The 27,254-nt window shown below is 39.0% G+C and overlaps 2 protein-coding genes across 3 annotated transcripts in view; both read left to right on the forward strand.

Moving 5' to 3' along the window:
• Positions 1 to 27,254, forward strand: part of LOC118804978 (NACHT, LRR and PYD domains-containing protein 12-like) — a 115,565-nt gene that overhangs the window by 45,424 nt on the left and 42,887 nt on the right.
• On the forward strand, positions 1,640 to 27,171 carry LOC118806222 (NACHT, LRR and PYD domains-containing protein 3-like). Of its 2 annotated transcripts, none has more exons than XM_036567694.1 (14): positions 1,640 to 2,090; positions 3,503 to 3,632; positions 3,961 to 4,077; positions 9,295 to 9,411; positions 11,714 to 11,830; positions 12,321 to 12,374; positions 12,656 to 14,440; positions 16,065 to 16,238; positions 19,082 to 19,255; positions 19,735 to 20,965; positions 23,937 to 24,107; positions 24,439 to 24,512; positions 25,674 to 25,780; positions 25,931 to 27,171. In XM_036567694.1, exons 2-10 carry the CDS (start codon positions 3,583 to 3,585, stop codon positions 19,910 to 19,912), a joined length of 2,766 nt encoding a protein of 921 aa, XP_036423587.1. In that variant the 5' UTR covers positions 1,640 to 2,090; positions 3,503 to 3,582; the 3' UTR covers positions 19,913 to 20,965; positions 23,937 to 24,107; positions 24,439 to 24,512; positions 25,674 to 25,780; positions 25,931 to 27,171. The 2 variants fall into 2 exon arrangements, with proteins under 2 accessions (XP_036423587.1, XP_036423586.1); XM_036567693.1 differs by having other exon boundaries at positions 19,735 to 19,908; positions 25,931 to 27,163.

The following is a 27,254-nucleotide window of genomic DNA, read 5'->3' on the forward strand; positions in this document are numbered from 1 at the left end:
GATTGGCTCTGAATCCTTTCGAATTGTAATGATTTTTAAAGCTTGAAAATCCAACACAGTGTGAACATCATCTTGATCGCTGAAAAATTCTATAGTACAATATTTTTGATTATCTTCATTTTGACTTTTGAATATTGTGTGTGACACAACTCAAAGGGTTCTTACTCTTATTTGTGATTTATATGCTACACTGAAATACCTGAGGTGGCTATGCTAGTGATAAAATGAAGGTAAGACGGTAGCAGAAAAGCACAAATTCTCCCTTTACTTTTCTCTTATTTACGCGTTTCTTTTGCACAATGTTAAGTTCTAAAATGATTCAGACTTTCTGAAATAGATTCCCTAAAAACACAAATCGGACAGTCTCTGTGTTTCTGTTTAATCCTTTTTTTCAGCATTTACACATACAGATTCTATACAGAGAGATTCTCAGTGTTATATCACCATCTACAGGCGCCAGAATGTAACTGCAGCACCATTTAAGGTGGAATCCTTCTTTAATGTGACTTTAATGCAGCCGACAAAATGTAAAAACACGTCTGAGTAAGAAATAGTGAGACCGGATGAAGCCAAAAAATGTTTTGGTCTTATAAGTAACATACATTATTTGTTTGTTTCTGATGAATATATGTGAATAGAAGCAAATACCAGCATCACTGACACTCATTGGCCTAAAAGTCACAGAGCTCAGACCCTGATTTATAAATAATTAACCTATTATACTTTATATTTATCTTAAAAAAGGCTGCACAGATCACTTAAAAGCGCTTCTAGAATAAGAGCTCATTTAAATATTCACACAAATGCTGTTCACAGTTAACATGAAATCTTAAGAGAAAGGAATTACATTAGACTACTCTGTTAATCAAACCCTGATCTGGCCCATTTAACTGGTCTAGATTTTAGATAAAATCATATGGACATCGCGATCTGTCCGTGTATTTAAAACCATATAGACTAGAATGACCTGAACTGTGTAATATTAAAACTATCAGCTAATATGAAAGGTTTATGTTCTCTTTCCCAGCTTTGTCTGTGCTTTGTTTCAGGAATGACAGCAGAGCTTCCATACACAGGGAAATATGCTGCAAGTTCATCACAATCTAAACAGAGAAGTTACGGTAGAAAATTTGGAAATGAATTAAATTAATAAAAATACTGAAACATCTCTCTCCTCCACCCTGATCTAACATTGGGCTCCCATACAAAGTCTAAGCACAGATAATAAGTTTAATGTTATTCTCTAAATCAGGAATAAAATCCCTTTAATTCACACATTAACGCTGCATCAGATTTTCTCCCTTCAGGTTCCTTTCAGTTATTATTATTTGTCCCTTTGAGCCACTTCAGTGAGTAAAATATGAAGATACGCCAAATCAGGATTAATATAATTCTTATAGAGTTAAACTAAAATCTTTCGTAAGGCTCGCTGTAACATGATTGACACTTGATAGCAGCGCTAAAATAAACAGACTGTGTTAAAAATAATGAAAAAATACAAATATTATATGTACATAAATCTGTACTATATATGATGATGAAAAGCCAGTGATGTCCACAAAAACACGAAGAGAAAAAACGACTGCGGAAAAAGAGAGTGAAAGTGATTGGTTGAAACCGTTCGCAGTGCATTGTGGGATGTGTAGTTTCCGATATTAAACACGTTAAGTACACCGTCTTGTTCCTTTGCCTTTTTGTTCAGTTTTCAAAACTTTTTTGCTCCGAATTCGCGTCTATAATGTCATGGTTGATCTCGTAGCTGGTCGGTTTGGTTTAGCGTTTAAAACTCTTTATTTTAGGATGTTTCGAAATGAAAATTAATGAGACTTTAGCTTCCGGAAGCAGAGCCGCTGATAAAGTGGGCGTCACTGTTCAGGTGTTTACCTGAGCCGCCATTTTGATCAGCAGCAGCAGAGGGATTGAAGAGAAGCTGCGGATTAAAGGATTAAACCGATTTTCTTTCTCTAAGTTTATATTTAGGAACATTTACATTCATTCGAGTTTCTACAAACCAGGAATTCTGAACAGACGGAACTGTTCGCTTCTTTTTGATACAGTGAACTATTCAAAGCTGATATTTACATTTTCTGGTGAGTTTTTCTCAGTAATGCTCAGTTTTTCTGTTTTCTGTGATGAAGAAATGAATCAGAGTTGAACTGAAACAGAATTAAACCCGTGAATGCTGCATTCAATCAATACATTCTGATTTATTCTAGTAAAAAAATAGATAATGTTTGTCTTTAACGTGTGAAAGGACAGACAGCGCTGTGCAGAAGTTTTGGACACCTGAGAAAATTGCATTTAATAAGCTCTTCATCTGGTTAGTGAGTGTATAAATGCATATAATATTAAGAGGGAGATCCATCGATTTTTAAATCATTCAGATGTAATGGAAACTGACCACTGTGTAGCACCTTATTTTGAACTTGGTCTCAAACACAAAGACATTTGATTCAGTTCTCACCAACAGACATGATTATATTTTATACAACAGGTAGTTTCGGCCACGCAAGCTGATTGGTTGAGAAGCGTTCTAACTGTGCTGTTATTTCACCATAACATCACAGGTTTTTCACAAACACTGTATCACTCCGCTGAGATGGTGTTTGACCGATCACATTTGACCAACAGCCGATTTGGTCAGACTCTGAAGATGAGACGACACTAAATTCACTAAAACTGCCGGCTGTGCAGCGAGTGGGCGGAGCTCGTTACTGTGACGTAGCAACAAGCTGCTTGTTAAGGAACTATAATTTGGTGAAGGAACTGCGAACATTAAAACATATAAAACGCCGCGTTCACAGCCCAGTTTATTAATTTATTACTTTATTTATTTAACTGTTGTATAAAAGCAATAGAACACTAAACCAAGTCACAGCCGTGATGGTATTTCACAGTAACACACTCCCTCTCAGGTTCTATTGCTTAAATATTGGTGCCATTTGAAACATGTATTAAAATGCAACAATTTTTTTGGAAAGAATAGTTACACAAATATATCACCAGCACCTGTGAAAAATGGGATTCTGCAGAAATGTGGAATTCTCCTTTAAAACAATTAGATATTTGCACTGTTTTTTCCTGCATGAATTATATTACTTTTTTAGTTTTCTTCTTCACCTGCAGACTGACCTCTCTGCAGTCCCACTGTGTTTTTGTAACAGTAGAATAATGTTAAATAATGTAGCCGAACAAGTTAAAGGTAAATATATTGATGACACTTCAGTTTCACTATAATCATGTGTGTTAATGTCTGGAACATTAAGACTGTCTGTAGTGGGTCAGCAGGTGTTCATCAGTAAGAAGCCTGCAGGAAATATTTTCACGCTGGTATAAACACTGAGTGTTTACACTGTTAACCATCCTTGAAGGTCACTCAACCTTTTATAACAACATTTTGTTTTTCCCAAAGGAGCTACATTTTTCCTCACATGTGTCCTGAGAGACAGAACTGAAAATCAATCTGCAGGATTTGGTGACAGTGTTTTTTGCTTTGTTTTAGGACTTTAGGAGACTCTCTAATACCCAGCTGTGTGTCCATGAACAGTGATCTTCATGTGGATTCTCCGCTAATATTCAGAGATGGAGACCCCTCATCAGGACACTGATGGGTCCCCATGCTTAAACCAGAGGTGAGCTATGATCTTATACTGGTTTAAAAAAATTCCCTGACCTGTAAGTGAGTTTGTATAAAAGTGTCTCATTAATAAATGTAAATGTAAACAAGTTGATATTTTTGTAATCATCAACTGTTCACTATACTTTTTGTTTCTCCAAAGTAATTTGTGAGGATTTGCCCTGTAATCAATGAGTGGAAACTAGTGGTCAGCAGGTTACAAGTGACATTATGATTATTGGTGTCGACTAGATTAATTATTATTTCCTTACTGAGCTTTTCCTTTAAAGATAATTAAAATACTTTATGTAAATCTCTGAAGAAATGTCTCTGATCATTTGCAGTCTAATCCAGATAAAGAGATCAGACTCTCCAGCACCCAGCTGTCTGTCCATGAAGAGTGATGCGTCTATGGATCCTCCAGTAACACTCAGGGATGGTGACCCCTCATCTCTACACAGGTAACAGCTCCCCATGTTTGTATTGTAGTAAAAGGAAAGGCTGAATTATTTTGCATTTCACCAGACTCACCAATAGGCATGTGTTCGTGTGAAAAATTATGTAAACCTTATGAAATATTGTGTGTTTTTTTGATGTGTGGGCAGTATTTGATCATCAGCTAAACAATATGTATAACAAACGTTACATAACAGAACAAGAAACAAAGGAAATTTCACTTTGTAATCATTCATTTAAAAGTAAATTTACTATGATGCCTTTTTAATTTGGAAAAAGAGAGAACGCTCCTGATTTCATTAACCGGTTGCCCCTTTTGACAGAAACAACTTTATGTAGGCATTTCCTGCAACTGTCTACCAGTTTCTGACATCTACTGGGAGAAATGAAACTCCTTCAGGCAGAATTCTTTCAACTGTGCAGTGTTTGACGGGTTTCTTGCACATACAGCTCATTTAAATCTCATGGGGACTCGGACCCGGATTTTTCTGTGAAGCTGCTTTGCGACAATGCCTGTTGTAAAAAGTGCTTTATAAATAAACCTTGAACTTGAACTATGACTTGATTTTGTCCAGTCTTTGTTGTACTCGGTACTCAAAGTTGTGAACTGACTCTATTACACCCCGCTTCTAAATGCTGTACAATTTGCGTCGGAAGTCACTGACTTTGCAGATTTGGATGGGACTAAAATTACTGAGAAAGTTTGGTCGCCTAATGTAAAACTAATCTCTCCGTCATGGATCTTCTGTTAGATACTACTGTTTCACTGGCTAAATCATTATGTCTTTGTTATCGTTATTTCATTTGATATCGGGCTAAACATAATGAAATTGAGAACGATTTTCATCTAATCATGATGTGCCTGCATGTGTAATGGGTTTACTTCTGTGTTGTGTAGGGTTGAATGATAAATGAAGTGATGACATCAGCACACCAGCTTAACATGAGGGAGCATTTATTTTCTCCACCTGCACAGAGTTTACAAAATGCAAATAAACCGGCTTCATTAGCTTTTCTCTCTCTCTCTCGTGCTGTTAGCAGCGTCTGTTAAACATTGTGCATTCAGATTACAACATAGCTGTTACACTACACGAACTATACAACCCTAAAATTGTGAATAAAAATTACAGCTCTTCTTTACAAACAACCAAATGCATGCACTGTCGGTTTAATCTTGTCATATTGAGCAAAAGAAATAAGAAATATCCTGTGAACAATTAGCATCCATACTCTAACTTCACGATTAGCATTCCACCTTAACATAACTCGTGGCCAACAGCGAATAAAACCGTACTAAAACCTCATAAAACAGTGTTTTAACTGCACAACAGCATATCCAGTGTGTGACAATGTTTTTGTGACTGAATTAACTCATTTTATGTCGAAAACTGAAAAATTCAAAGTGTGTTTTAACTCAAAATTACGGAGCTGTGCCAGCACATACCTTCTCTCACAGTGGCGTTTTCCAAAGAGGACGAAAGGTGGGGCTACATCTTACTTCGTACTCCACTCAAGTAAAGGCTGCTAAAACTGCCCATATTGAACTTGCTCTAGTAAATCAGACTTCTCTTTTATATATTCCTCAAGCTAAATAATTTGCAGTAGACAAAAGAAACAATAAAATAATTAAAACTAAGAAATTTACAGAAAGAATTTTACATTTAACAGTCCCCCCTTTCTCTCCTCAATGAATTGCTCCAACAGTTAAAAGCCCTTGCTGATTTCAAAATAAAATCCCTGAAGTGAATAATCTAGTGTAACAACATCACACTGCCACACGTGCACAATATCAGTTATGTGTTATGGCCAGACACTAAACCACCCTTTACAAAGGAAACCGATGGACGTCTCAATGTGTGTGTGTGTGAGAATATGGGACAACGGCAGAGTCAAAACCAAATATATAGGCTTGGAAATTATTAATGTATTGAGCAAAATGACAGATCCGTTCTGAAAGTCATTTTTTGTTTCGTAACAGCAGTCTATATGTTAAATAAGTGCTAGACTGTTACTGATAAAATTCAACATGTTTTATTCAAACATGACAGTATCAATCTATTAGGTGATATTAAAGTTTAACATTAATAAAGTTAATGAACTCATGCTTCCTAAGTTTCCTTATTTCTATGGATTTCAGGAGAGATTTCAGGGTTTTTTTTTCAGTCATTGTCACCGCCGTGTACATCCCACCACAGGCTGATACAGGCACTCGGGGAAACTGTACGAGGCTGAGGAGGCCGTGTGCCCGGAAGCCGCCTCCATTGTTGTTGGGGACTTAAACAAAGCAACTTTAGGGAAGTCACTCCAAAGCATTTCCAACACATCTCATGCAGCACACGAAAATCCCACATGCTGGACCACTGCTACTCCCCTTTCCGTGAGGCGTACAAAGCCCTTCCCTGACCTCCTTTTGGCAAATCGGATCACTTCTCCATCCTCCTCCTGCCCACCTATTAGCAGAAACTGAAAAGGGCACCGCCCACCATTAAAGAGTGGTCCACTAGTGGTTGGACCATTCGGATTCTGCGCTCCAGGACTGTTTTGATGACTCAAACTGGGAGATGTTCCGCAAGGCGTCAAACAATATCATTGACAAATATGCAGTCTCTGTTCCCGGATTCAAAAAAGTGTATAGAGGATGTTGTGCCCACAAAAACAGTGTTTTTATGTTTACCCCAATCAGAAGCCATGGTTCAACTGTGAAGTCCATGCAGCTCTGAATGCGCGTACCGCTGCTTTTAAATCAGGAAACACGGATAAGTACAAAAAAAAGCCAGCTATGCTCTCCGTAAGACCATAAGAACAGCCAAACGCGAGTACAGGGCTAAAGTGGAATCACAGTTCAACACCACCAATACGACAAACCTGTGGGAGGGGTTAAACAAAATAATGGACTTTAGAGGGAAACTCGTTCTGTGAAAAACACCAGCGCAGTGTTTCCAGATGAGCGGAATACTTTCTATGGCCGTTTTGAGGCAAATCATGCCGCGTTCGCGGATCCAGATACTCTAAATGACTGGCGCCCAGTTGCTCTGACTTCCATCATAAGCAAGTGGTTTGAGAATGCTTTCAGGGACTTTATCTGCTCCTCACTACCGGCCATTTTTGACCCACTGCAGTTCACCTACAGACAGAATAGATCCACTGATGATGCAATAGCCCTGACTTTATACACTGCCCTCTCCCATCTGCTAAAAAAGAACCCGTATGTGAGAATGCTGTTTGTGGACTACAGCTCAGCATTTAACACCATCGTGCCCTCAAGGCTTGACATTAAGCTTTGGGATCTGGGTCTGAACAGTTCTTTGTGCAGCTGGATCCTGAACGGGTCAATGCCAGGTGGTAAGGATGGGCAACATCACCTCCTCCTCACTGATCCTTAACATCGGAGCTCCTCAGGGCTTTGTGCTCAGCCCTCTCTTAGACTCTCTGTTTACCCACGACTGTTCAGCCAGACACAACTTCAGTGTCATCATCAAATTTGCAGATGACACCACGATTGTGGGCCTGATCTCCAATGACAACGAGGAGGCCTACAGAGAGGAGGTCAGCTTCCTGACATACTGGTGCCAGGAGAACAACCTCTCTCTCAATGTTGACCAAGGAGCTTATAATGGACTCCAGGAAGCAAGAGAGAGTGCACACACCCATCACCATCAATGAAACCGCTGTAGAGAAGGTCAGCAGCTTCAAGTTCCTCTGTGTTTACATCTAAGAGGAACTGACATGGAGCGAACACACCACACGGGTCTGAGTATCTCAGGCGTCTGAGTAGGTTTGGCATGTACCCTTGCATCCTCAGAACATTCTACATATGTACTGTGGAGAGCATTCTAACAGGCTCCATCACCTCCTGCTATGGACACTGCACTGCCATTGAGTGAAAAGCTCTGCAGAGGGTGGTGCGGACAGCCCAGCACATCACCAGGGTCCACCGGGGCTTCAAACCTCCTGGATTTATACACCAGCCACTGTCTGAGGAAGGCCAGGAGGCTTATAAAAGACTCCACCCACCCAAGCCACTGTCTGTTCTCACAGCTGCCGAGCTGGAGGATTTACAGAAGCATAAAGTCCAGAACCAGCTGGTTCCGAGACGGTTTCTTCCCCCGGGCCATCAGTGCTGATGTATTGGTTTCACTCTGATTTCTTACTGTAACTTCTATCTAGCCAACCTATACTTGCAGATATAGACTGACATCTTTTACATACGGAAAAGTGTACAACTGTACATATCCTAACACTGGTGTACATTTAATGTGTATATTGTGTATATGTGTGTGTGTTTGTGTGTATGTAATATGTATGTATATAAATATATTTATATGGGGTGGGGGGAAAACGTGATTTTCAGATGCATTGCAGTGCGGATGTGGACGATTCTGAATCGATTCACAAATGTCAAAAAATCAATTTTCTGTATTTTAATTGATAATGTAATGTTAACGGAATGTAAAAGGAGGAACTTTGAAGTGCAGAAGTGCAGTGTGTGCAGTCTGTGATGGCACATAACAAAAACACAACTGGATGAGCAAGAAATCCGACCAGCACCCTCTCTCTCTCTCTCTCTCTCTATATATGTATATATATACAATTAACAATTAACAAAAATAAAAAATAAAAAAAAATAAATAAAATAAAAAAATATAAGACAGAACAGAAAGAAACAAAAAAATTATATATATGTTTTGGTTCTTTCTATTCTGTCTTTTTTTTATTTTATTTAATTTTCTTATTTTTTATTTTTATTAATTTAAGCACTACAAGGGGGCCACGCACCAAAGATTTTAACTCACCTTCGCACCTGTGTAAACATGATGTGACAATAGACGTGATTTGACTTTGACTCTGTATGTCTAAATATGCTGGAAAAAGTATGTTCCTTCTTCAAATGACTGTATATACATCAACAGCATTTGCTATTAATAATAATGATGATAAAAATAATAATCAAAATAATGCTACTAATAAACAGTATGATTCATGCATTTAAAACATACATAAAGCATGCATGAATGTCAGTGGGGGGAAAAAGGAAACTAAGAACCTTTAGAAAAAAACAACAATAAATGAAGGAAAAATGATTACGAAGTGAAAACTAATCAGTACTGATGACTACAATGAAAAATGAAATGAAATAATTATTAAAATTATGTTTTCTAGTTAAACAGGAAATGCCAATGATAAAATTAATGTAAATTACTTGTGTCTCTGTTTTTATGCAGTCTGATCAAGGCAAAGAGGTCCGATTCTACAGCACCCAGCTGTGTGTCAGTGAGGAGTGATGCGTCTATGGATCCTCCACTAACGTTAAAAGATGGAGACCCCTCATCTGGACACAGGTAACAGCTCCTCACAGTTGAGCCATTGTGGACAGAAAAGCTAATTTGATCTTTTTGTAGAAAAGGTCAGACCAGTAATATGACGGTGGAGTTTGTGTCTGCAGCGCCTGAGATTTTTAAAACGCCGTGTGGAGGAGGGGGTGTGGCCGAGTGTCACCTGCAGGACGGACAGCCAGTCATGTTGAACCAGCAGGCTGAGCAGTTGATAATGTGCAACTGTGCCTCGTTTCTGCCGGCCTACTTATAGCCATCTCTTTTCTCACTAGGTGATTATGGGTAGTATCATGGGAAGTTATATTCTTGTGGGGCAGTTGTGAGCCTCGTGACCGGAAGGTTGCCGGTTCGACCCCTGAGCTGACAGATGTTCGTGTATGTGGGTGTTTCACTGCGCGGATGGGTGAAATGTGGAGGTTTAATTCTTCTGTGTGTGCACAGTTGGCCAATGGTTCTAAATATAAAAAAATGCTGATTGATTTTGTGTTTTGTGTGAAGAAACAGAGCTCTCGGTCTCCACACCTGCTCCCAGTGTTCTCAGTCCTTGCAAAGAACATTACACAGTATTAGAAAAAAAAAACCCTCACAAGTCAAAACAGAGTTTTCAGTGTAGATAAATGTAATGTCATTATGCCAGTTATAGTGAACTCTGCCTGTCACTGCGTAAAACAGAAATAGATGGTTTCTCATGGAAAAGTAATGGAAAGCTCATTCCACTGTTTAAAAAGTGTATGAGTCCTGAATATAGAACTCCATTTCCAAAAAAGTTGGGACGCTGTGCAGAATGTAAATAGAAGTAGAATGCAACGATATGCAAAATATATAAACCATATTTTTAATGGAAAATAGTACAAAGGCAACATATCAAATGTTGAAACTGAGAAATGTTATTGTTTTTTGAAAAATATATGCCCATTTTGAATTTGATGCCAGCAACATGTTCCAAAAAAGTTGGGACGGGGGCATATTTACTTCTGTGTTTCATGACCTCTTCTTTGTAAGCGTTTGGGAACTGAGGAGACACTGCTGTAGTTTTGAAAGTGAAATGTTTCCCCATTGTTGTTTGATACAGGATTTCAGCTCAACAGTTTGGTGTCTCCTTTGTTGTATGTTTCATTTTATAATGTGCGAAATGTTTTCAGTGGTGTCAGGTCTGGACTTCAGGCAGGTCATTTTAGTGCCTGAATTCTTTTAATATGGAGCAATGCTGTTGTAATACATGCAGAATGTGGTTTGGCATTGTCTTGCTGAAATCAAGCAAGGCCTTCCCTGAAAAAGACGTCATCTGGATGGCAGCATATGTTGCCAAAACATGTATATATCGTTCAGCATTAATGGTGCACATTAACGTCAACCAAGGCATATGCACTAATGCACCCCCATACCATCATGAATATTGGCTTTTGAACTGTGCACTGATAACAAGCTGAGTGGTCTTTAGCCTGGAGAACACAGTGTCCATCATTTTCAAAAAGAATTTCAAATTTTGATTCGTCGGACCACAGAACACTTTTCCACTTCCCCTCAGTCCATTTTAAGTGAGCTCCGGCCCAGAGAAGGTGGCAGCATTTCTGGATCCTGTTTATGTACAGTTTTTTTTTCTTCGCATTTTAGAGTTTTAATTAGCATTTGTGGATGCAGTGATGAACTGTGTTCACAGACAGTGGTTTTCAGAAGTGTTTTGAGCCCATACAGTGATTTACACTACAGAATCATGTCTGTTTTTAAAGCAGTGAAGCCTGAGGGCTCAAAGATTACAGCCAACCAGTATTGCTTTTCCAGCTTGGTCCCTTGCATAAAGAGACTTCTCTGGATTCTCAGAATCTTTTAATGATGATATTAAAAGATGATACTGTAGATGATGGAATTCTCAAGTTCTTTGCTATTTTACATTGTAAACATTATTCTTAAATTGTTCCACACAGAGTGGTGAACTATGTACATGAAGTCTATCTCAGTGCCAATCTGTTGCATTTCTGTTTATTTCAATTATATAAAGGATAATAAAAATGTCAATTTTAGGTGTGACTTATTAAATTATATCACCTTTATAAACATTGTTTAAATGAAGACCCGACATCTGTACAAATATGCTGAAAAAATCTGGTCCTTCGAAAAACAACTGTACATAAAAGAAAAAATTGATTAAGAAGTAAAAACTAATCAGTACAATCAGTAAAAAACTACAATGAAAAATTATTAACACAATTAATAATAAAATGAAATTAATAATTATTAAAATGATTCCATGATCGAGTTAAACAGGAATTGGCAATAATAAAAATAATGTGTCTGTGTTTTTATGCAGTCTAATTAAGATAAAGCGATCAGACTCTCCAGCACCCAGCTGTGTGTCAATGAGGAGTGATGCGTCTATGGATCCTCCACTAACATTAAAAGATGGAGACCCCTCATCTGGACACAGGTAACAGCTCCTCACAGTTGAGCCACAGAGGACAGAAAAGCTGATTCATCCTTTCCAGTAGAAAAGCTCAGATGAGTAATTTGTATTGGTCATGTAATGTTATGAACATTCACAGAACATACAAACTGTGTGGTCTTGTTTTGCTTTTCATTACGTTTTACAATTATACTTTTCAATCTTACAATATAATGCACAATGACCTTTTGATGACAGGGCATATAATTATTAGTGAACATATAATTATTCACTTATAAATATAAGCAGATGTTTCCTCCATTGTATCAGAATCCATTACAAAATATCCTAAAATGTCTATATATCCATTACTAAAATATTCTAAAAGCTCTAGTTACGAGTGTGATCTCTGATTATTATATTATATGATTATTATTGTTATACTTAAAAAGAATTGTTTTAGAGAAATTTAATACTGATGTTCAGGCCGTGCTTTAATGAAAGTATACAGCGCATATAATTTGTGTGTCTACAGTTTCCTGCAGGGGGCAAGAGACAGAATAGAAGAGGAAATCATCACAGATAAAGAGTAAGTACATTATCAACCAACATACAGGGACATGCAGTATGCTGTAAACACAACTTGTCCTGTTACCTCTTAATCAACAACACACTGATTAAGATTATAGAGAACAAAGATAATGTACAGAGAGTACACAATAGAGCATATGTTACATTTGTAAATAAAGGGTAATTTAGTTTGTGAATTTGATAAAATACAAATGTTACTGAGTCAGCAAAATATTCATCTTAGAAGTGTTGTACTGATAATTGGTCGTGTGTCTCACCATGTGTCTCACCATCTGACAGACATGGCCATGATTCTGATGCGGTGAAAGTCCAAGAAAACTTCAAATTGAATCTGAAACAGAAGTTTCAGTGTTTGAATGAAGTGATAACAAACCAGGACACCCCAACACTTCTCAGTGAGATCTACACAGAGCTCTACATCACAGAGGGAGACGGTGGAGAGGTCAATAATGAACATGAGGTCAGACAGATTGAGGTAACATCCAGGAGAACAGCAACAGAGGACACACCAATCAAATGCAATGACATCTTTAAACCCTTATCTGAACCAGACCAACCCATCAGAACTGTGCTTACAAAGGGAGTCGCTGGCATTGGAAAAACAGTCTCTGTGCAGAAGTTCATTCTGGACTGGACTGAAGGGAAAGCAAATCAGGATGTCCACTTCATATTTCCACTTCCTTTCAGAGAACTGAATTTGATGAAGGACCAAAAACTCAGTTTGGTGGATCTTCTTCATACACGGTTTAAGGAGATTAAAGAAATGGAAATATCCAGATCTCACAAAGTTCTGTTCATATTTGATGGTTTGGATGAGTGTCGTTTAACTCTAGATTTTCAGAGCACTGTGAGATTGGATGATGTCACTCAGTCATCCTCAGTGAAGATGCTACTGACCAATCTGATCAAGGGGAATCTGCTTCCCTCTGCTCTCATCTGGATCACCTCCCGACCTGCAGCAGCTGATCAGATCCCCTCTGAGTGTGTGGATCGACTGACAGAAGTACGAGGGTTCAGTGACCCACGGAAGGAGGAGTACTTCAGGAAGAGAATCAGTGATCAGAACCTGACCAATAGAATCATCACACACCTGAAGACATCAAGAAGCCTCTACATCATGTGCCACATTCCTGTGTTCTGCTGGGTTTCAGCCACTGTTCTAGAGAGAATGTTGGGTGAAGCAGAGAGTGGAGAGACTCCCAAAACTCTGACTCAAATGTACACACACTTCCTCATCATTCAGACACAAATCATGAGAGAAAAGTACACAAAGAAGCAGAAGACAGATGAAGAAGTACTTCTAAAACTGGGACGACTGGCTTTTCAGCAGCTGATGAAAGGAAACCTGATCTTCTATGAGGAAGATCTGAGAGAGTGTGGCATCGCTGTTGAAGAAGCATCAGTGTACTCAGGTGTGTGTACACAGATCTTCAGAGAGGAATCTGGGCTGCACCAGAGTAAAGTGTACTGCTTTGTTCATCTGAGCATTCAGGAACATCTTGCAGCTCTATATGTGCACCTGACCTTCATGACCCAGAAGAGAAATGTGCTTAAACTGAGTCAGTCCTCTAAACTGAGGAGCCTCAGGAGAAAAGAAATTAAAATCTCAGATGTACACAAGAGTGCTGTGGATCAGGCCTTACAGAGTAAGAATGGACATCTGGATCTTTTCCTTCGCTTTCTTCTGGGTCTCTCACTGGAGTCCAATCAGACTCTCATACAAGAGTTAGTGACACATACAGGAAGTAGCTCCCACACCAAAGAGGAAACAGTTAAATACATAAAGATGATGATAAATGAGAATCCCTCTGCAGACAAATCCATCAATCTGTTTCACTGTCTCAATGAACTGGATGACCGTTCTCTAGTTGAGGAAGTTCAGCAGTATCTGCAGTCTGACGAACTAAACCAAAGAACACTCTCTTCTTCACAGTGGTTAGCGGTGGTCTTTGTTCTGTTGACATCAGGAGAGAATCTGGATAAATTTGTTCTACAGAAATATAACAGATCGGATGATGTTCTTCTGAAGCTGCTGCCTGTAGTTGCAGAATCCAGAACAGCTGAGTAAGTAATACTGAATAAAACCAATACAATGTTAGAAACATTAAGAATGTAACACTGTTTCATCACTCAAATATTCATTCTTTCAAATACAAATTTAGACACGCAATCCAACTACAACCCCATTTCCAAAAAAGTTGGGAAGCTGTGCAAAATGTAAATAAAAACAAAATGCAATGCTGTGCAAATCATTTAAACCTTATTTAATTAAAATAGTATAAAGACAACATATCAGATGTTAAAACTGAGAAAGTTTTTGAAAAATATTTGCCCATTTTGAATTTGATGCCAACAACATGTTCCAAAAAAAGTTGGGACGGGGGCAAGAAAAGGCAGGCTAAAAGCTCAGTAACATGATTGGGTATAAAAAAGCATGCCAGAAGGGCTGAGTCTTTCAGAGGTAAAGATGGGGAGGGATTCACCACTCTGCGAAAGACTGCACAATCAAATATTGCACCAATTCAAGAATAATGTTTCTCAATGTAAAATAGCAAAGAACTTTTGCTTTTCATCATCTATGGTACATAATATCATTAAAAGATTCAGAGAATCTGGAGAAATCTCTGTATGCAAGTGACCAGGACAAAACAGTTATTTCTGGCCGTGATCTTTGGGCCCTCAGGCAGCACTGCATTAAAAACAGACATGATTCTGTAGAGGAAATCACTGTATGGGCTCAGAAACACTTCGGAAAACCACTTTCTATGAAAACAGTTCATCACTGCATCCACAAATGCAAGTTAAAACTCTAAAACGCAAAGAAGAAACCATATATAAAGAGGATCCAGAAATGCTGCCACCTTATCTGGGCCCAAGCTCATTTAAAATGAATTGAGGGGAAGTGGAAAAGTGCCCTGTGGTCCAACAAATTAAAATTTGAAATTCTTTTTAAAAATCTCAGACCTCTCAGCTTGTTATCAGTGCACAGTTCAAAAGCCAGTATTCATGAGGGTATAGAGGTGCATTAGTGCACATGGCATGGGTGACTGGCAAATCTGTGAAGGCACCATTAATGCCGAACGATATATACATGTTTTGGCAATATATGCTGCCATCCAGATGACGTCTTTTTCAGGGAAGGCCTTGCTTGATTTCAGCAAGACAATGCCAAACCACATTCTGCATGTATTATAACAGCATGGCTCTGTATTATTAGAGTCCGGGTGCTAAACTAGCCTGTCTGAGGTCCGGACCTGTCACCACCGATATCATTTGGCGCATTATGAAATGAAAAATATGACAAAGGAGACCCTGAAACACAGATAATGAAACACAGTGGTAAACATGCCCCATCCCAACATGTTTGGAACATGTTGGCATCAAATTCAAAATGGGCATATATTTTTCAAAAACTTTCTCAAGTTGTGTTTGTAGTATTTTCCTTTAAAAATATGATTTACATGATTTGCACATCATCTGTATTCTATTTTTATTTACATTCTGCACAGCGTCCCAACTTTTTTGGAAGTAGGGTTGTAATTGCGTTCATATTTCTGCTTATTTCATTTGACCTATCTACCTGTATTTGCTATTCAGTAGCATTAATTGGTTTCATTAGACACTCAAATCAGTCAAATTAATGTTTTGAATTAGTGAATTTTGTATGTTATTTTGTTATTTCCTTCAGTCTTTCAAACTGTAATCTGACAAAGAAAAGCTGTGCAGCTCTGGCCTCAGTGCTCAACTCAGAATCCTCCAGCCTGAGAGAGCTGAATCTGTCTTGTAATAAACTAGGAGATTCAGGAGTGAAGCTGCTGTCTGCTGGACTGGAGGATACCTTCTCTAAACTGGAGACATTGAGGTAAGATCATCTTTCTTGCACATGTTGTGGTCCTGTGTAAGATTTATTCTCTGGTAACACTTTCAATTCATGTTTAAGAAGCACATCGTGCATAATTATTTAATATTATGTTCTATTTTTGTCGATTATTGAAAAGTGTAAAAATAATTTGCAAAATCACAACACTGGTGTGATTGGATGTTTCAGGTGTTTATATATTTTGTGTAGCAAAATAATTATTTAATTTTGAATTTTTTTTGGGGGGGATAATCCATGTTTTCATTAAGCAACAGATTGAGAAATAGGCTTGTATAATTTCAAAACTCACTTTGATATAGACAAAGTAGGACAGTAAAACAACCAAAATAATAAATTGGTAAAATAGGCCTTGAGGTAATGTACAAGGAAATAATAAGAAAGATAATAAAACAACACCCTTGATGAAACAAGCAAGTCAAGCAAATCAAAGCAAATTTTCCAGCTCAGTAAAAACTGGAATGTGAAATGTAATGAAAATCACTTGAGTGAGTTTGGTAGAGTTCATTATTCACAGAGTGCATGAATGAGACATACAGCAGAATCTGTCTAATCAGAGCTTATAAATAAAAAGTAGCCAGTGAGTTTCATTTCACACAGACAGAGAGAAACAAACGACTTTTATTAAATAGTACACAGTTATGAGAACTGTATGAGTGTCCTGTCATAAATCACAGAGCAGAGTGTACAGAAAGTCCAGATCCTTAAGAGAGACATTGCTATACAGCACATCACCATAATCTAGAACAGACAGGAAAGCTGCCTCTACGATCATTTTCTTGCTATGTTTAGAGAAGAAAGCTTTGTTTCTATTAAAGAAGCTGAGTTTCTGTCCAGTTTATTAGTCAGTTTCTCATGTATCCAGATGCTAAATTATTTGTATTCAGTGACTCAATACTGGATCCATTTAAAGTAAAAGGTTTTATCACACTATAATCAACAGGGACAGCTCTGGATAACAACATAAACTTAGTTTTATCTGCATTTAAATCTAATTTATGGTTTTGAAATGTGACTTGTATGGTGTTAAAAAGCTTTGCAGTTTTTTCCATGACTGAATTCACAGAGGTTGCAGTGCAATACAAAATGCATCATCAACATCTAAATGTACTTTATAATTTGTCACCGTTATAACTGTGTCATTAATATAAATTGAAAATAAAACTGGACCTAAAATTGAACCTTGTGGGACACCTTCGATTACTGGAAGAAATTCAGATTTGCAGCTCCCTAAGGCCACATACTGTCGTCTGTCAAAGAGGTAGCTCTGAAATCATTTAATAGCATTTTTCTATTCAAGTGTTAGTTAGCGTTTTAGTTTGACTAAAAACAATTTTTAGTTTAACTAAGTTCCACTTTATATATTTTCATTTTATCCACGTATTTATCCACTTAACCTTATTGTAAAAAGTTAAGAGCATAAATTCTGTGCATTTTTGTCTTCACTGCAGTTCAAAGTTTCACACTCTGTCCAAAACTGTTTAAAACTTACAAGATAATGAACAGCTTGTTGATTAATTTATTGTATTCCTCACTACACATACCTTCTTCAGACACCCAAAGTAAGCTTACTAAGATGAGTTTGGACATCCATGTATTCAAATAGCTTCATCCATCCCTATGAAATAATGGATCAGAAAGCCTAGATTAGGTTATATTAATCATAAAATAAAATTTTACATACATACTTTACATTAAGTGTCCTGAAATAGCACATAAATTGTGTAATTTTCATGTTTGTTCATTAGTAAAGAAGCATAATGCTTTATTCATTACAGATAGTTACTGTATTTGTTCATAATTTGTTCTTGCATAGTTACAGGTTACAAAGCAACTGTACTGTGTTACTGATTTTTTTTTTTTTAACCAAACCTTCAGTAAAAGTTCTGTAAATTACAGAAAAAGTGTCTTTTGGTTATGCTTGTAAACTGTGGAACTCGTCACTCAACGTTTTTAATCTAGAAACAATTCTATTTCAATTTTAATTATTTTATCTTGTGCTTCTTCACTTTTTGATGACTTTCATCTTAAAAATGATGCTAATGCTATTTTTCTAGTTGTTCCTAAATAATTAGTTGGTAATTAAAAATACTAAATAAAATGGTAATAATAATTGCTAGTAAAACGAGAAAATAATGGCAATGAAATCCAATCACTTGTAAATAAAATTTTAATTTTAGTTGATACAAAATATTGCATTAGAAATGATTACACTACAAGTGAGTAAAACTGAACACTTAGTTCTTTAATTCGTATCTATTATGTATTTAAGTGGTCAGGCGCAGTATGATGTACAGACATTGTTTCACACTGTAATTACAGTGAAACTAAAAGATAGTGGAGCTGTAATATCAGTTCTTCAAAATAATGTAATTGTGCTGAAATCGTGGCTAAATTACTGCATTATAATCACTCATTTTTGATCTGTTACTTTTACATGTAGGCCCACCTACAGATAAGATGAGGTAAATATACTGAGATTACACAGAATCAGGGCTGTTTACATGTTCTTTTTGTGTTACCTGTCAACAAAATACTGTTACTCTATAATAAAGCACACACAGCTCAAACCATACCACATTTATCTTTATTAACCAATTTTATCATTTTGTATTAACTTATTTATTAATAACTAGAACATTAACATGTAATTTATAGATTTGTACTGCTTATTTTGATAATTACCAATATTACAGATCCATTAAATAAATTTCTCCTAATAAAACTATATTTAATGACTGAAGTCACATTTTGTTGAAGTTTCTGCTGAACTGATCTGTGTATTCTAAACTGAGAGAGTGAAGATTGTGTCATTGCTCTTTCTGCAGGTTATTTAAGTGTAATATCACAGATGGAGGCTGTGCTGCTCTGACTTCAGCTCTGAAATCAAACCCCTCACACCTGAGAAAGCTGGATCTGTCTCTGAATAAACTAGGAGATTCAGGAGTGAAGCTGCTCTCTGCTGTACTGGAGAATCCTCTCTGTAAACTGGAGACATTATGGTAAGAACATCTCTCTGAGAGTCTCACATGACCTGGCCCTCAGTAAAACGTTCTCTAGGTTGTTTGTTTCAGTTATTCAGAGACTTTTCATACTCATATCATTCTGTTGTGCTTTCTGTACTCACCTCTTTTGACCTGGGTACAGATTTATTTTTTTAATTTATCTTTTCTTTTTATCTTCTCTTTTTCACTTCATTGTATTTTACTTCATTTCATTTTTTTTCTATTGTTCTTCTTAACCATACTATTTTATTATAATGCTCTTTAAGCTGCTGCATGTATGAAAAGTGCTCTGTAAATAAAACAGCAGTTATAAGTGGGTACTAATGTAGTGATATTATGGTAACACTAACTAAAATAAATATGCTAAATAAAGCTGCATTTTATGACTGTAGTCACATCTTGTTGAAGTTTCCACTGAACTGATCTCTGTGTTCTGAACTGAGAGAGTGAAGAGTGTGTCATTGTTCTCTCTGCAGGTTGTGGGATTGTAATATCACAGATGGAGGCTGTGCTGCTCTGTCTTCAGCTCTGAATTCAAACCCCTCACACCTGAGAGAGCTGAATCTGTCTGAGAATAAAGTAGGGGATTCAGGAGTGAAGCTGCTCTCTGCTGTACTGGAGAATCCTCTCTGTAAACTGGAGACATTGCGGTAAGATGTTGTCTTCACACATGACCTGGTCCTCAGCAACACATTTTCTCCCAATAAGGCATATTTGATAAATTCACTTCATAGTATGACACCTTAGTGACCTAGTAACTATGCTTAGACTTATCATGCACAAATATAGTATAATTATATACTATATATAATTGTCTGTTATGAATTATTATGACTCACTATTAATGAACGAACACGATCTGATATTAACAAATGATCTGCATAATGTAACATTTTCATATTTTGATAAGGATTTCTGTTGTTGTAGTTGTTGCAGTTGTTGTTATTATTATGATTATTATTAGTAGTAGTAGTAGTATTTGTCATTTGGCACATGTTTGTTATACATTCATGAATTGCCATATCACATATTTTGTTTTTAATATTTACTTCTTATTGAATAATTTTTTTTGTTCATGATCTGTTCTTTATTGCTACTAATATTAACTGAGAGTGAACAGTTGTAAGATTAAAATATATAAACAGTCTAAGTTTTTTTATATTGTTTAATCTTAGTTACTATATTATTTATCTTATCAGATAATTTGTCTGTTCATTCTGTAAATGTATTATGATATTTGATGTTAACTACTGCAGGAAAAAGTAATTCCCTCTTATGTTTTTTCATTAGTTATGGAGTGCAATTCATTATTCATTACAGATGATTACTATATTAGTTCATGATTTGTTTGTGCATAGTTATGAGGTTACTAAGGAATCGTAGTGTAAAGTGTTGCCATATTCTCTGATCTCTATTCAATTGTAGGTTCACAGTCAATATCCTGAGGATGTTTGTTTCAGTTCTTCAGAGACTTTTCATTCTCTCATCATGCTGTTTGTTGTGTTTGTTTTCTGTATTCATATTTGAATTTCCTGATTGAATGCTAAATGAGGACATCAGTGACCTGGTTGTCAGACTGCAGACTGTATTTTAAACACGAGAAGGGCGGCAGTGCAGCAACAGATTCTCAACACAGTGATGTCTGAGTAGCACTGCAATATGTCGAGACCAAGAAAAGAACAAGATCAGTAATTCATGGACTTGAAAGTGAGACTGAACTCAAATACTAATGCTAGTCTGTGGTTCACTGCCTTTACTAACGAATGTAGCAACAAAATATCAGAGTGTAAAAGATTGGTGTTCTTCAGAATGATTTACACTTTACTAATTAATGGCCGTAAAAATACACAAAGATAAAAAATGTCATCATTGTTTATAAGCTTGATCTTCAAAATAAATAAATGTAAGATGTGATCTTGGATCAGGGCCTTGTCGTGGCGGAAGGGCTTGTGTGGTCTAGGGATCTTCAGAGCTAAGTTGTCGGGAGCAACATGCTCCTGGTAGGGTCTCCCAGGGCGAACAGGTCTGGAGTGAAAACCCAACTAACTCGATCCAAAAACCCTCCATGAAAAACGGACACAGAAGATCGTGTACCCTGCCCGGGAGAGGGTCACCGGGACCTACCCCTGGAGCCAGGCCTGGGGGTAGCGTCCCTCGGCGAGCGCCTGGTGGCCGGGCAGCCCACGTAACCCGGCCGGGCTCAGCCCGAAGAGGCAACGTGGGGGGACCATGTTTGCCCACCACCCGTAAGGTCCAGCATGGGGGAGTGGTGCAGTGCCGTACAGGCAGTGGGAGATTGCAGGGGGGCCCTTGGTGGCCTAGGCCCCTGCAGCAGAAACTGGCTCTTGGTACGTGGAATGTAACCACACTGGGGGCGAAGGAGCCGGAGCTTGTGCGGGAGGTTGAGAGGTACCAACTAGATATAGTTGGGCTCACCTCCACCCACAGTGTCGGCTCTGGAACCAAACTCCTGGATAGGGGTTGGTTCCTCTCCTACCCCGGGGTTGCACAAGGTGAGAGGCGCCGGGCGGGTGTGGGGATACTCACGAGTCCCTGGCTGGCGGCAGTGCAGTTGGAGTTTGTCCCGGTGGACGAGAGGGTCGCCTCAATGCGTATTAAAATCGCAGAGAGGAAAACTCTGACTGTTGTGTGTGCTTATGCACCAAACAACAGGTCAGAGTATTCGGCCTTCTTGGAGCAAGTGGGTGGGGTTCTGGAAAGGGCCCCGCCTACAGACTCCATAGTCTTACTGGGAGACTTCAATGCTCATGTTGGCAATGACTGGGAGACCTGGAGAGGCGTGATTGGGAAGAACGGCCTGCCCGATCTAAACCCGAATGGTGAATTGTTATTGGACTTCTGTGCCAGGCATGGATTGTCCATAACGAACACCAAGTTCGAACACAAGGATGTTCATAAGTGTACATGGTACCAGAGCTCCTTGGGTCAAAGGTCAATGATTGACTTTGTTGTCATTTCATCTGACTTGGGACCATATGTTCTGGACACTCGGGTGAAGAGAGGTGCTGAGCTGTCAACTGATCCACTTGGATCAGATGGCAGGGAAGACTGAGGGTTAGACCAGGTAGGCCCAAGTGAATAGTGAGGGTGTGCTGGGAATGACTGTCGGAGGCCCCTGTTCGGAATGATTTTAACTCCCACCTCCAGGAGAGCTTTTCTCATGTCCCGGAGGAGGTAGGGGACATAGAGTCTGAATGGACCCTGTTCAAAACCTCCATTGTGGAAGCTGCCAGGCGTAGCTGTGGCCAAAAGCTTGTTGGTGCCTGTCATGGCGGTAACCCAAGAACCCCCTGGTGGACACCGGTGGTGAGGGAGGCCGTCAAGCTGAAGAAAGAGGCCTTTAGGGACTGGATGGCCCGAAGGACTCCCGATTCAGCAGATAGGTACCGACAGGCAAAAAAAGGTGGCAGCTGCAACGGTGGCAGAAGCAAAATCCAGGGCGTGGGAGGAGTTTGGTGAAGCCATGGAAAAAGACTTTCGGTCGGCCTCGAGGAGGTTCTGGACAACTGTCCGGCGACTCAGGAGCGGTCGGGGTGGCTGCGCCCAAGCTGTATTCGGCAGGGGTGGAGAAACTCTGACTTCAAATGAGGATATTGTCGGTCGGTGGAAAGAGCACTTTGAGGAACTCCTTAATCCGGGAGACATGCCTCCCTCACGGGAGTCAGGGCCAGAGGCCTCTGGCGTGTCAAGCTCCATTTACCTGGTGGAGGTCACAGTGGTAGTTGGCAAGCTCTTCAGTGGCAAGGCACCAGGGGTGGATGAGATTCGTCCGGAGATGCTTAAGGCTCTGGATATTGTGGGGCTGTCGTGGCTGACACGCCTCTGCAATAGTGCATGGGCCTCGGGAACAGTACCCTTGGACTGGCAGACCGGGGTGGTGGTCCCTATTTTCAAGAACGGGGACCGGAGGGTGTGTGCCAACTATCGGGGTATCACACTGCTCAGCCTCCCTGGGAAAGTCTATGCCAAGGTGCTGGAAAGGAGACTTCGACCGATAGTTGAACCCCAGATTGAGGAGGAACAATGCGGATTCCGTCCTGGCTGTAGTGGTGAAGAGTACTGATCAGTCTACATCCCGACCCTCACCTATGGTCATGAGCTGTGGGTAATGACTGAAAGAATGAGATCGCGAATACAAGCAGCGGAAATTAGTTTTCTTCGCAGAGTGGTGGGCTACACTCTATTTGATAGGGTGAGGAGCTCGGCCATCCGGGAGGAGCTCGGAGTAGAGCCGCTACTCCTCCGCATTGAGAGGAGCCAGCTGAGGTGGTTCGGGCATCTGATCCGGATGCCCCCTGGACGCCTCCCGGTGGGGGTGTACCAGGCACGGCCTACCGGAATAAGACCCCGGGGTCGTCCTAGGACCCGCTGGAGGGATTATATCTCCAAGTTGGCCTGGGAGCGGCTTGGGGTCCCCGGGAATGAGCTGGAGGAAGTTGCGGGGGACAGGGTCATCTGGGATTCTCTGCTCTCCCAACTGCTACCGCGACCCTATCTGGACTAAGTGGTTAACGATGATGATGATGATGATGATGTGTAGTGTGTGATTGACTTAATATCAGGGACGGCTCAGAGACTTAAATAAACAGGAACATGTATTTTCAGCTTTTTATGCTGTTTACATCCACATCAGACTCAGACATTGTTCTCTCTGTAGGTTGTATAATTGTAATATCACAGATGAAGGCTGTGTTGCTCTGACTGCAGCTCTGAAATCAAACTCATGGCTGAGAGAGCTGCATCTGCCTGGGAATAAACAGATAAAGACAGGACGTGAGCTGCTGTTAGCTCTTAAGCGTGACAAACATTACAGACTACAAGATCTAAGGTGAGTAACAATGATTGCAGATAAATGTGTACACACTCTTTCTTTCTCTCTCTCTCTCTCTCTCTCTCTCTCTCTCACACACACACACACACACACACACACACACACACACACACACACACACACTGCAGGCTGCAGGCTGCTTTTCCAGATGGATTAAATCTAATCTTAGACTGAACTAAAATACTAAATTGAAAAAGTGATTCACAGTGTAAAATCTGTGTGATTTTGCTGCATGTAACTTTATTATTTTACTGACTAAAGCTGTTTTAAAAAGTGTTTTTATTTTTTTGTATTGAAAATTAATTTTTGGTTCTGTCTTTTTTTTCAGAATGTGATATTGATGATGTGTATTATTAATCACCAAAGAGATGACATCATGAAGATATGAAGTGATTTCTGAAAGTATGTGAGGGAGCAGTAGAGGGAGACACAGTGGGCCTCATTCATGAAATGCCTTCAGAGCAAATTTGTGTTTAATTTGTTCATAAAATGCTTTTTTTCATAAATGTCTGCATTCATTAAAGTGTTTGTAGTGTCAGTGTTCTTAGGCACAAACACAATTTTCACCTGCTCTTTACCATGTGTAAAAAAAGCGTAACATTGGAAAGACACAAAATGTCAGTTGACATGACTGTACTGTAATTCAAGTATTAACTAAAGAATTAAATACTAAACAATGCACCAAAAAATAAAATCAAATGAAATTACACACAACAAGCACTCAGTTTCCTTATACAGCATGTTATTCAGAGAAGCTTCCAGTGTTTTTTTTCTAATTGTTTGCCAAGTTATTTTGTTACACGTGATTAATTAGTTAATTAATGTGGATAATTTCATGATAAAAAAATTAGGGTCTGTAACAGTCACCTGTGAAAATGGCTGAAGTTGTGGTGCTACTGGATTTAGTGGACAGAGCTCTGCAAAGAGAATGGGTCTTTAGAGATTGTACAGATTTATTAGCTGAGAGTGAAAACTGGGTGGTTAGTCGCTTTTGTCTGCCGAGACCCATTCTTTTGCATTTATGCAACACTTTCGAGCCAGCTTTGAGAAGGGAGTCCAACAGATCCCACGCTATTCCCATACCTGTACAGGTGCTACCCATGCTTGGCTTTTGGCCACTGGAACATTCCAGCGGGAGATCAGGAATTTCTAAGCCCTCAATGAGACGCATCATTCTAGGAGTTTTAGACAGCATAATGCATCTAATGCCGTGCCACATCAAGTTCCCCTACAGTATGCAACAACAGCTGGAAGGCAAACAGAATTTCTGTGCCATTGCAAACTTCCCAAACCTTATTGGGACTATCGACTGTGCACACATTCGCATCAAGGCACCATCTGATGATGTATTTGCATATACTTTGCATACGTTGTGGGAAGGTGGCCAGGTAGAACTCATAATAGTTTGATCCTGCAACACACCATGGTTAGCACACATTTGGAGAGTAATGCTATAAGAGATGGCTGGCTCACCGGTAAACAAACATAAGGGCTAAAATATTGTAGGTTTATTCATATATATATCAAAAATGTCATGTTATCGTTTCATTTTCCCCACTTCAGGAGACCTAAGTGTGGCATTCTCCCACCCAGTTCGCCAAACCCCAATGTGAGCATTCCAAATGCAGCAGTTACGCGTTGACAGGACTTAATTGGACATTTCTGAAATGGTGCGTCCTCTACACAAGTAAAACATAAACTCACACCAGACAACTTGAACCAGTGCATTACACATTTTCATTTGACTGTGCACAACACTGCTTCATAAATTTTCTTGTTTGTCCAGCACTGCTTCAGTCACAGTTCTGTTTCCTTCACAGATGGCACTTTGGCTTGGAGGTGAACTGGCCCAGGAGCGTGAACTGGTCCAGGCGAGTAAACTTTGGTAGTGTGGGAGGAAGATGCTGTTTGTAGTGGATTGTCTGAGAAATAAATGTAATAAATACCATGTAAAAAAGTATGGATGCCTGGTTCAATGAAAATGTTTGTACAAGCAAAGAAGTCATAAGTGACAGTTGTTCATTTTGATAGCTCTGTTTGTTTAGGTAAAGCATGCATTTTCTAATTTACAAATAATTACTAAAATCAGGCTTGGAAAAGTCACTTTCTCAGCATGCATTTATCAACCAAACAACAGCGTACATGTATCTAAATTCTTTGCAGTGAGCCACCTTTTAGCCAGCATGATCATTTTGGCTAGGCAAGGTGAAAATGGCACAAAACCTTAATGATTAACTTACCGTCGGATTTATCTGGAGGTTCGTCCAGCTGCAGATCACTGTTACTTCCAGGAATAATACCTGACAAAGAGTTCATCTACAACGGACAATCTTGATGACGCAGGGCCTCCTCCTGTCTGAGACTGTTCCTGCTGGGGTGTGCTGATATGTTTTTTTAACATTGAAGCCTCATGTCGAATGATTTTCTCTCGAGCTGGACTGTTGTGGTAACCAAAGAAACTGCATTTACAGCACATGTAATTGCTGCGAAGATGCTTTTTTTGCTTTTTTTTTTGGACTAATAACACCACTGTGGACACTCAAAAGTAAAAATTGCTGTGGGTCCTCCCTCCATTGGCTCCTTTATATGGTGGTCATTTGTCATTCATTGGAATGGATTATGGTAATTGTATGCTAATTAACATGCACATGCACCCGATTTCCGAACCATTGGTATTCATTAACATAAATATGTTCTACTAATAAATTTGCTGTTTACGCAGCGTTCTTAAATCTGGGGGCGAGTTTTCAGAAAGGTACTTGTAATTTATTTGTTTTTATGAAGGTTTCATAAATGAGGCCTAGGGTGTGTTAATACAGTATGAGTGTGTGGACTAGATGGATGTGTGTGTGTTTGTGTACAGAAAACTTCATGAGAAAAAAAAAAAGTAAACAAACAACACCAAAGATGAATGTATGATATTCTTATGTATGAGAATCTTCTACTCTGTCACACTCAGGTAACAGATGGACCATGTGCTACTTTGTCCAGTGAAGAAAACAGACTGTAAACTAGTCACAGGTCATAATGTTTTATATGTAGAAACCAGAAGAAATGTTTTTTTGTCAATCTGTGTGTATGTACCAGTCGAGAGTAAGTTCATTTATGTTTTTGTTTCATCTTTTGTCTTCCAGGAAAGCACAG

This window comes from Colossoma macropomum, unplaced genomic scaffold, assembly GCF_904425465.1.
Source record: "Colossoma macropomum unplaced genomic scaffold, Colossoma_macropomum, whole genome shotgun sequence".
NCBI lineage: Eukaryota > Metazoa > Chordata > Actinopteri > Characiformes > Serrasalmidae > Colossoma > Colossoma macropomum.

Bases quoted from the DNA above. Each gene is read 5' to 3' on its own strand.
- LOC118806222 (XM_036567693.1), top strand. From the start codon at position 3,583: ATGGAGACCCCTCATCAGGACACTGATGGGTCCCCATGCTTAAACCAG. The intron at 12,375-12,655 runs GTAAGTACATTA...ACCATCTGACAG, and splicing joins GAAATCATCACAGATAAAGA to ACATGGCCATGATTCTGATG. The intron at 16,239-19,081 runs GTAAGATCATCT...CTCTTTCTGCAG, and splicing joins TCTAAACTGGAGACATTGAG to GTTATTTAAGTGTAATATCA.